The sequence below is a fragment of the Maniola jurtina genome, chromosome 7 (assembly GCF_905333055.1).
Source record: "Maniola jurtina chromosome 7, ilManJurt1.1, whole genome shotgun sequence".
Classification (NCBI taxonomy): Eukaryota; Metazoa; Arthropoda; class Insecta; order Lepidoptera; family Nymphalidae; genus Maniola; species Maniola jurtina.
Window position 1 is genome coordinate 6,187,605 of NC_060035.1, and position 11,501 is coordinate 6,199,105.

An 11,501-nucleotide genomic window follows, 5' to 3' on the forward strand; every position below is an offset into this window, starting at 1 on the left:
TGGCTCTTGAAGTGGGTAAATTATTGTTAGGAATGTGTGGGATGTTGTGAAATTGAACCTTCTCCTAACAAAAGTATTACGCCTGTTATCCTATTATTTGTTGTTCCAGATCTATAATTAAATCAAAATATCGATTTAAATCTCTTTACTCCAGAGTCGATATTCAAAATCATCGCATAACATAGTAACATTTGTACATGATTACGAATAAGTTTAAGAATTTAGACCTAGGTAAACCTAGGTAGGCCTAGGTACTTTATTGAAAGACTATATTATAAACAGAACCTAAACGCAAAATTCAAAATCTCAAGTTTTTAGATCCAGCTGTACCTTCTTTGTTATGTCAGTCATTCAGCTTGTTCTTTTATTCGTCAAAGCTTTTATATTATAATAGAAGAAAAGTAGAGAATAAAATAAATAGGATAAAAATAAATGAGATGCTGTTAACGTAGGCGACACGACGACGTAGGTTGTAAACGCAATGGATAGATCCATTCCACATTAATGGATGCAACATTTTGTACCTATCACGGACAGCAATCAATCTGGTTCAATTACGGTGTACATGAAGCAGTTTACACGAAACATTGATTATTTAGGTATATGCATCTTCAAAATAGCGCGTTTGAATAGCGCTAGCGGCCCATTCTGTTAGGTACTAGTTGTGAAACTACATAATCTCAGGTTTCTAGACCCAGGCGGTTCGAGCTGCACGTTCAATGTTAATAAATAAATAATGTCAGTCATGAAGATTTCTTTTGATCGAGTGAAGTGAGGTCATTTAGACCTACTATATTAATATTTTTAGCTATAAGAGACAGATAAAATCATTAAAATAATAATACTGTTTTGGACTCTATATCGATATTAATGCTTCCTCCAAATAAGATATTTAAACTATTTTAAGTACAAAAATCCTCCAGTTTAAAGTTTTATTGCAAGTATTTATGTTTTAAGTGTTGTTACCTAAAATATCACTACCACAATTTAATTATGACCCAACATAGGCTGGACTACAGGACAAATACTCGTTAATTGAAATTGTCTGAACCATTAAACTTTTGTTAATGATGTTTAGACCTTCTCTCCACTAATGAAATCTATTTTCAGATTTGACATAGTTTAAATTATCACTAAGGGTTGGGAGAATAGCTCCATTTAAAAGGTTTTTGTCCTTAAAACTGTATTTGTAGTTCGTAATTAATTTCTATTGATTTGTCACCATTTTTATTATTTTTAAGTCTGAAACACACACAACTTGCGACGGTAATGTATCCAACGCAGTTCTTTGAAATTGCAATAGAAAGAAGAAATTATCAAGGTGTTCACACTACGGAGCTTGCGTTGACACCGCGCTCCTTTAATTTTGTGTGATGTGTTTGATAGAGTCCCTAAAACTATTACATAAATATAGAACACGCGTATGCGCGCTTTCCATATCCTGCAGTTGTTATTTCGTTGTGTCTGTTTAAACTTAATTAATATGATATGCTATAAACAACTGTGTCACCTATAAACATTTTATGGCTTAGTAGTAGATATATTTCACATAAAATCCAATTAAAACCTAACGCTGGTAACGGGCCGCCATCTTTTGAAAGGCATCTAAAGATGCTTAAATCCTGCGCCAGTATCTGTGTAGTCTCTCACTACGCGTGTGCTACGCATGTGCTACGCTAACACATGCGTAGGAATATGTCTTCACTTTTTAAATACATTTGTATGAGCTTTGTCTATCTGGAGCTTTATAGTATCTTTGTATGTTAAAACCGAAATATTTGTTTAAGATTCATACTTGTCAGGCGGAGCGGCGTGGGGCGGAGGTGCACTGGGTGGTTTTAGGCTTCGGAAAGCTTTGAGCCACTTGTTCTTCATGCTGCCTGCGGATGAAGACGATAGCTTGCGGTCGGCTGCTGCCGTGCTACTGTCCGCTTTCGCCGCGAACAACTCCCTCTGCAAACAAAGGCAAATCATTAAAAACGGTTCAAGTGTTCGGGAAAACTGCCAAGTTTAGCGTGGAACAAGATTTCGTTAAAAGATCTAGACCATCTAGACCTATTTTTTCATCCGATGCGGTATCAAATATAATTGGTTTATCGATTGTATGCGGATAGATTTCATTTTTTTTATTGCTGTAACTGCAATAGTTGACGTCAAGATGAAAAAGTATTCATGTTGAGTAAGTAGGTATCTACTTTTCCTTCGCATGAGGGAAAGCAGTTACAGTATCTATTCAATGATTAAAAGCCTAACTGGTGACAGTATAGAGACCAATTTAGCTCATTAATTTCCTAGAACTTGTAATACAAGTAACTGTAGTATAACAATTCAAATTCTTCCACAAAAGACTCGATTTATCATACAAGGGAATTTTGACTCTTTGGTTTGAATATAAATTATATCAAAATGTTAATAATGATAAACGGCATGGTGCTCTTCGCGTCACGAAGTACTAACAAGAAAATGTTTTTGGACCTCCAAAGTCAGTTACCCATCCAGTTACTGACCTTGGCCAACAATGCTTAGCCAGCGTAATCAACTGGTATTCGCTGTGCCCACTAGACCACAGGTTCCAAGGCAAAGAAAAATGTATCTACTTGTACAAGAGTAAGTATTTGTTTCAAAGGTTCACTGTTACTCATTATTATAAAAAACTTTTGCGCTACAGGACCAACCCTTAGATTGCGAAAAAATCATCTAATACTAATTTGTCGAGTGATAAGACAATTTTTTGTGTGGAACAGCTAATTTTTCCCACAATTTGAAGATAGTAAGTTGTTTATAACGATGAGCAGTTATAGATATATCTATCTACAATTTACAGAGTCCCAAACGTTTCGAAAACGCACGGATTTGTACCTACTCAGTAATAAAAATAAGCTTTTTTTATAATTGTATTCCGATTTTTTATACCTTTTGCATAAATTGATGGCCGGATCAATTGAGAAGCTAATATAAATCACGGTTTTCAAACATTGGTATAAATAAGCTAATAAAAAGTTTTGAAATCATTGGGATTAGATATTTTTTGTGAAATAGCTCGTTCGTAGATTTGTTGCGCGGAAAATTTTCGACAAATAAAAACGGAATGTTGCTTACAAATAGTCAAACAACGACTGGCGTCCATTTAAACACATATGGCACACTTTTCAGTGACTTTTTCAATATTGGCATTTGTTACGGGGCCCAGAGCGTAGAGTGACGCAACCGTTCTGTGGAACGGGGCCAGCTTTACCAATTAAGTACTGCAATAGCCGAATCTGCTGAGCCATTCATTAATGAACAATTCAAATGCGTCAATTATGCGTTCTAGCGACATATTATATTTCTAGGTTCCGCACCTCAAAAGGAAAAAAGGAACCTTTTTATAGGATCATTTCGTTGTCTGTCGGTCGTGTCTGTCAAAAAACCTGTTGGGTCACGTTGATCTATCTAGAATCTTGGGCAGGTAGGTAGGGCCTATAGCACACATAAGGGGAAAATCTGAAAACCGTGAACATTTGGCTACATCACAAAAGAAAATGTGGTCATAAACAAATAATTAGTAGGTATGATCAACTTTCAAAGTGATTACTTTACCAATTGTGTTACCATTATGAAATGGCTTTACCTGTACATTCTAAAACCAATTTTTATTTAATTTTGTGCCTAATAGTTTTTGATTTATCGTGCGAAATATCGGAAAAAATACAACTTTAGCACGGAACTTTCGGTGCGCTAGTCTGACTCGCACTTGGCCGGTTTTCTCCGTCAGGTTGGTATTAACAATACACAGGTTGTGTTAACTTACAGGTGTAAGTCTTAAAGTATACAATTGGAAGAGCTTTGCTCTTTCATTGGCGCATAAAGCATTACATTTATTGCTCAGAGCAGAGAGCTTCGTAACTGTGTTATGCAAATTAAGTCATTTGCATGCCTTTTTATTACGAAAGTCACTACAACTTTACATTTCTCCCAGTAAACGTTTATCCAAGAGAAGTAGGTACATATCTGGAATAAAGAGCATTAAAACGAATAGCGTTAATTTATCTCTTGTTGGTTTCGAATTTTCGTTAATTATCTGCTGTTGGAAGAGTTGCCTTTTGGCACTGGGAACAATCAGTTATGTAACAGCTTGTTAGAGTCACACTTGACTGTGAAAACCACTTCTTATAATGACCTGCTGCTCTGGTGCGGTCGCAGGTGGAACACGTGGCCTTCGAAAATTTTGCTGACTACAGTTTTTATGTTTGGAAAATATTATTTTTGACTTATGATACAGATGAAAACTTAATAATTCTTGCATTGTATTGAAAATTGCTGTTCTTTGCTAAATTCTTTTTGGATTGGACATTTTTTTTAATTGTTTTCTCAATAACAGCATTTGCAAAGTTGACTCCTGAAAAGAAGCTGCAAGAAGCCAGTTACTCTCATAAACAGCAACGTGTTTACAAAGGGAAACTTCCAATTCCAAGTATATTATAAATTAAAAAAAAATACATTCCATTTTGCGAATTTCATTGTTACATTAATTAATTGGCATGTCACCGAATTTACAGATACAATGTGGATTGTGTACGAGAAGGAGGTATTCTGCTAATGATAGAATAGATGTGTGAATTATTCTAAAAGTTACCGCCTTGGGTATGCTTCGAGACATGTCTCAGACTGATATTGATTAAGTAATAGGATAGTAATTATGTTATCTAAGGCAGCACAGAGGACTAATTAAGTACCTACTTGAATTGTAATACGAGTAAGGAGGTATAATATTAATTTTTGAACTGAATAAATTTTCGTTATACTTATAGTCATAGATTAAAAAGCATTTAGATGACGCGGGCGGCCAGAATACTTACGTACTGAAACGAATTTTCACACTGTTATACATCGTCACGTCTCTAGGTTTTTGGCACTAACACATGATGGCACTAATGACTAAGGTAAGGTAGTAAAATACCTACTAAGGCAAGGAGGTAGATTCACAGAGGTAGTATTTAATAGACACTTGCTGCTCTACATGAATTAAATAGTCACATTTTGATTTCTTTTAGTCTATTTATGTATACTTAGAAAATATTTTAGGGTTAATTTATTTGGAAAAAGGAATGCAAAATTTTTCTACTCAAATGTAAAAAGATAAAGATTTTTTGCGCAAATAGTTTTACAAAAATATGCGTGGAAAAAGTCTCAAGTTTCTTTAGTTTGATGAAAATCAATATACTCAGTGACGTAACATATACAAATGGAAATTGTATCTGTGACTGTCAACACAGAACTCACACTGAATGAAACATAAATGAAATTAGATTTAATCCTCAATAGATCGTTTCAATCACAGCAATGCTCCACGTGTACATATATCTTTACACAAGGTCAGGCAGATCTATAGATTTGTGGCAAGGGAATGCTCATGATTCTTGAAACAAATAAACTGATTGAACGATTATATGAATAACTGTGAGTCCGTTTTGAGTTGTAGTTGTATGCTTAAACCTGAAAATGGCTGAAAGTTGGTATGGCAATTCGTCAATGTTGTCTCATTATGGCAAACTAGACGTGTTCGGTGTAAGGCCAGCTCATGATGCATTGATGCATGAATCTCAGGTGGAACTGACAGAAATTTCGGATCGCCTTAATCTATAATAATATACATAAATGGAAAAGCTACTGACTGACTGACTGAATAATCTAACAGATAGCTATTATGACGTAGACATTCACAAAGCAAGAGTTTTTTAAAATTCAACCCCTAAGGGGATGAAATAGGGGTTTGAAATTCGTAAGTCTACGCGGACAAAGTCGCGGGCATATGCTAGTCATTTATAAACTTTTGCGTGCTAGCTTTGATATGTTGTATATCTATCTCATCTTTTGTCTTAGGTAGAAACAAGCATTCTACTAATATTAGGTATACATAAACGAAATAACTAAAGCTAGGTATACGTATAATACTAAGTAGCTTGCGCTGAGACCGCAGACAAGATAGAACGTCTCAGCTTTAAATTTTAATAAGGTTCTATTACTAAGAATCCCCGCGAAGAGTGCATATCAATCACTTCAGAGTATAAGATATCGGAGAACTGGCCTTGAAAAAGTTCGATGTCGATAGAAACGTGTGATAAAGTAATGCTGTTGTGAGGTACCTACTTTCGATACCACCCTTATTAATATTTAGGTACATTACGAAACATCATGTGTACACAGGTGACAAACAGCAAAAATCCGCAAGCAAAAGAAAATCCAAATGATTAATATTATTTATTGTAAGTAGATATTATTTATACATACAAAAAGATTTGACTGGAAGAAGAAATAAATTTTATATAAATTCCACCCACACGGGGTTAAAATATAGGAGATGCGAAGTATGAAATTCCGTAATTTTTCAAGTCATGAAAATAGTTTTTAGGATAAGATGAAAAAATATTGTGTTACAGGATTTTTATAAACTTTGCTCCTTCTCAAAAACTACAATCGAGTGAAGCCGGTGCGGGTCACCTACTCAAATAATATAAACGTTCTAAAATGATATGTATGTACCAACTGTATTTTTCCATTCCTATGAGACATAACATCTGTTTCAGTCTTCCACCGAAAAATCCTCAGGGAGATTCTACAATACAATTATTTATTACTGGCCTTATGATATAATAGACTTGTGAGAAGATAATAATTTATTTATACGGTTCGTGTGGGGTAGGTACTCAGTTATAAGAATAATTTCGCTTATCCTCCGTCACAAAAACAATTCCAGGACGAAATGACAAAACAGACTACTTCAATTTGAAACACTGTGTGGTATTAATCTTAGCGCAAAATATGTCAAAATGAGCTGTTTGTAATAGAATAATGTTAAAGGATTACAATGCGTGGTAGTACATTACAAATCGTGTGACATTATTACAGTACGGTACCCTAAAAATACCACGGGAACTCTGATTTTCCGAGATAATACGAGTATGTAGCCTAGGTCTATCTTCGGGATGTAAGCTATCTCTGCACCAAATTTTATCACAATCGGTTAAACAGATGGGTCGTGAAAAGGTAAAAGACAGTGTTAAGACAAACAGATAGACATACTTATACAGGCTGTTTGGTTTTGTTTGTTTGTTTGAAAAATGTCTTTATTATCAAATATTAAATATATACAGTACACAGTTTATGTCCCGGTAAGACAGGATAAACACAAAATAATAAATCTAACACAGTTTGGCAGGCTATACACGCCCCTTTCAAACTTACCAATATCATAGTTAACACTCCATTCACATCATAAATACATCACAATAGGTTAAAAAACTAAATATGCAAACCTTAGTACACGGTTAACACTTCTACACATATATATTTATTACATTTAAAGCTCTAAATTCTAAATTTTCATAAATTTGCAAAAAGCATTGTATTTATGAGATCAAAGTAGCATGGGTACGTGTCGTCATTATATACTAATTACCAAACACCCTGTATACACTCAGTAATATTAGCACGAATATGTTTAAGCAGATTTTCTATCAAAAGCGTAAGAATCTTAATCCTTTTGTCCCACGATACTTCAAGGTTTTTTTTAAAGTCAAGTTTCAATTCATTTTATTTTAGTAGGTAGTACCTACTAGCAATTAGGTCTTACTCCTAAACTGAATCCTATTTAGTTAATTGAATTAGTGTCTGCACTTGCTACTCATAAATAGTGAGGAATTAACCTTCTCATACCCTAAATACTTAACAACAGACAGTAGGTACATATTCTCTAGATGACCACTCAAATAAGTAACCAATCACTTTATGCTAGGTAGTGTACGGAGCACTTACTTAGCCATCAGCCTCGTCATTACAGCCACAGGGGACCTTCTCGACAAATGAAATTGAAGCTTACGTTTCAAGACGATGTGAAAATCACTGGCAGCGTGTCGACTGAACCTTCGGCAACCTTCGGCAAAAATATCACTTTCAGCCAAACCCTTGGATTTGGCAGGAGTTTTAGCCTAAGCCGAAGGTCTCTAGTAAGCGCCGAATTGTTATAAATGCGCGAGAGTACAATGGAGGAGGACATTATTTCGAAGTGTTACTATTAGTAGGTAAATAAGTTCAACAAGACAATTACAGTCAACTTCATTATTTAATTAACTTTTGATTGAATTTTTAGGATTATTAAACCTTGAGGAAAACTGTACCCCTGAGATTTCTCCTGCATGTTTTCAAAAATGTGTGAATTCTGCTAATCCACACTTGGTCAGCGCGGTAGATTATGGCCAAATCCGTTCCCATTCAGAGAGGAGAGGGAGACAAGTGTTCCGAGTGAGTTAGAGATAGGTTTATAATAGTGATGATGATGACTAAATCTTCGTTCTGTGGCTGACCTTTGGTCAGACACTGTTAGTCTTAGCCTTATTTCCTCCAAACCGTGATAAGAAAGCCGTGGGTTGTTTCTTTGAATTTAGTTCACTGCGGAATTGACCTCGAATATGCCTCGAATCTACCACCATAGCGTGACTCCCACTTCCCGTTTCGGACAGGCGTTCTTTGATAAGAAAATACAATACATTACATGGGTTTTATACAGGTATTTACGAGTAAAATGTGCCGTGCGTTAACTGAAAGATAACTAGCGAAAATGTAGGTTAAAATCAAATAGCTTAAAAGCTATAAACGAAAAAAATTGAGGGCATTGAATGTATTTCTAAAGTATTCTCATAATATTTTAGTTTATATCTAGTTTGGGTGTAGCAATAACAAAGACGTCCTATATTTAACAAAGTCCAAAGTCTATTTTTATCCCGAAAATCTGAATCCACGCAAACAAAGTCGCAGGCGTCAGCAAGTTTTAAATACACCAATATGCAAAACACAAATATTTTCTATTAGAAAGTCCGTTTTTAGTGCTTTTACATTGAATCTTAAACTCAAAACTCACCAAAATGTTTTCACCATTTAGTAGCGCGTGAAAACCTTAAAATTGGTATGATTAAAATCGCTGACCTAAAAAATATACTAAGTATAAATACTCTCATTCCTTCTTAAATAAATTTGATGAATTGCTTTGCATGTTCATTAATTTTTCCAACGAGTTAGTACCTACAGCTTTACAGAATTAGAATGAAAACAAAAAGAAACGAATTTTAACTGCTTCGCGATCCTGTTCGTGATTCGTGTCGAGAACAAATAAAAGCTCAGACTATAAAGCCTCTTAATAAATCTTATCTTCAGTGAATAGGCTGAGGGAAAGGGTTATCTGAAATTTAACTTCTTTTTACCTCCCACTCGGAAAAATATAGACTCTACTGTTTTCTGTCTAGATTCAAATCTATTCATATTCATCCTAAATAGTATTCATACGAGTAAATACTTGTAATCACTCAAAATTCGAGGAGGTTTGCCCATGCTGGGCAAGTGCAGATTGGCAGACTGCACACACCTTTGAGAACATTATGGAGAACTCTCAGACATGCAGGTTACATCTCGATGTTTTCCTTCACCGTTAAGGCAAGTGATATTTAATTGCTTAAACTTTAAAAAGTTAGGGTTGCGTGCTCGGGATCGAACCCCCAACCTTCCGAATAGGAACCGGACCTTAACGGATCTTAACCATTACACTAGGCTATCACGGCTTATTGATCTTCCGTAGTAGATAGCTGTGTGTATTAAGTTGTTACGAACTTTTCTATTTGTAGCACTCAGACAAAAGTAATTTATATGGAAATAAGTCAATGGATAAAAGTATGAGCCCATACACAGCGCGACAACACCATCCCGTGACGACAATTTCGTGGAAAAATTGTCGTCACGGGTGCCGGTGTGTCGTAGAGCTTCGTCGTTTCTTATTTTTTGGACCCGACTTACTCGCAGCATTCTTCGGTAGGACTACATTTCAAAGGCCTGTAGTTTTTTTGCCACGTTTCATTTCAGTATAATACTGTAGGCGCCTCGTAATAAAAAATATCACCAGGGCTGCACGACAATAGCAGTTCTTATAAGCGCTAAGCAGTGTGTAGGTACGATTTCATACCGTTTTCTGCACCTGATCTACCGCGTAGTACCTATTTTGACAGTTACAGTATGAGAATCGCAATTATCTCGAATCTCTCTCATTATTGGCTAAAATGTTTTTGTACCTAGTAAGAATAGCTGTATTTATGGTATTCTGAACATTTGAGATTGTAGCTATGATTGATGCAGCTTTTTCGTAATCCACTGTATTACATTATACTATAAACTGCGTTTGACGATGTATGTGTGCCTTGTGTGTGTACAAGCCCTAAAGAGTAAATACCCCACAGATTGAAAGACACAAACCAACAACAGTGAACAGAGCGATGTTTGTTTGAGGTCACAATTGGAATTGAAAACAATCTGGTTGTTGTGTGAAATCGACTGCGAAATTTTTGTTATTCTATCGAATGTAACCGAACTCCGAAACCTTATAAACGAGGCAAGGTTGATTTCAGAGATTATATTTTCAGTTTTGCCTATGTTTTATACGGTATTATACCTATATCTATCATTTTTGTAACTAGTTAGGTGAATCCAGGAATTGAATTTAAGATCATATTTTAATAGCACACACACAACCTAGACCTGAAGGATGAGATAGGGTAAGCTCGCACTGCGAAAATTCAGCGCACGATTTTCCTGAAGAGAACTTGACATGGAAATTGTACAGTTTGCGCATTATTTCACAAGTGCATGCAGTTTTATACGATTTCGATGTGTCACAGAATTCTGCCGGAAAATTCATGCGGTAAAATTTTGCAGGGCGGACTTACCTTATTAAGAGGCACATGTAGATATCCTAGATACCTAATTATAATAAACAGTAACCAGGACTGTATTTTGAGGTTGATTAATTAATTAAAAAATTTAGACCATTAGTAATTATTTTTATTGCAAACTCTAGACACTGCTAGGTCTAGAACTAACACTTTTTTCCATCAGAATCTTTAAAAAAACCTAAACCCACGCAGAGGAAATCTCATTGCGTAAGTGGGTACCTACTACCTACTAGTACCTATGTACTAAAAAATAAATTTAATTAACGGAACATTTTGAATATATCTAATTCTACTCAACTTTTTATAAGATCGCAATAATTTAACTCTGTGTGGGTTTTGGATTGAATCCAGGTCTGAAAGCTCTTGTCATTAATTTACCTACCTATTCAGATGATTCAACAAAGGACTAACAAGTACAAAAGTAGGAATGATAAACAACTCTAGATAATAAAGACTCCGATATTTGAAAAAGTAGTAAGTAAAAAGTTCTTAGTTTGAATGGTACCTGGGAATTGGAGGATCCAGGCCAAGTTTCCATCGTAAGTCTTGTTCAGTTGTACCAACTTATTTAGGCAAATAAGTCTTTTACGAAATATGAAGGTTCACTCCACAAGCCGCTGTCGGTGCTAGGGCTATAACTTAGTGGTCGATTGGTTTTTTTTTGGGTTTAGTCAAACATATGGATTCTGGATGAGTAAATAATTTACTTAGATCATTATTTCACAAGTTGCACGAATCTGTCAAATTATA

The 11,501-nt window shown here is 35.2% G+C and overlaps 1 protein-coding gene across 8 annotated transcripts in view; it reads right to left on the reverse strand.

Annotated features, from left to right (window-relative positions):
- Positions 1-11,501, reverse strand: part of LOC123867059 — a 185,931-nt gene that overhangs the window by 25,965 nt on the left and 148,465 nt on the right. For all 8 annotated transcript variants that reach the window (XM_045908902.1, XM_045908897.1, XM_045908901.1 and 5 more), the window contains one exon: positions 1,796-1,953. In XM_045908902.1, the coding sequence (XP_045764858.1) occupies positions 1,796-1,953 (158 nt within the window). The remainder of the gene's footprint in view (positions 1-1,795; positions 1,954-11,501) is intronic.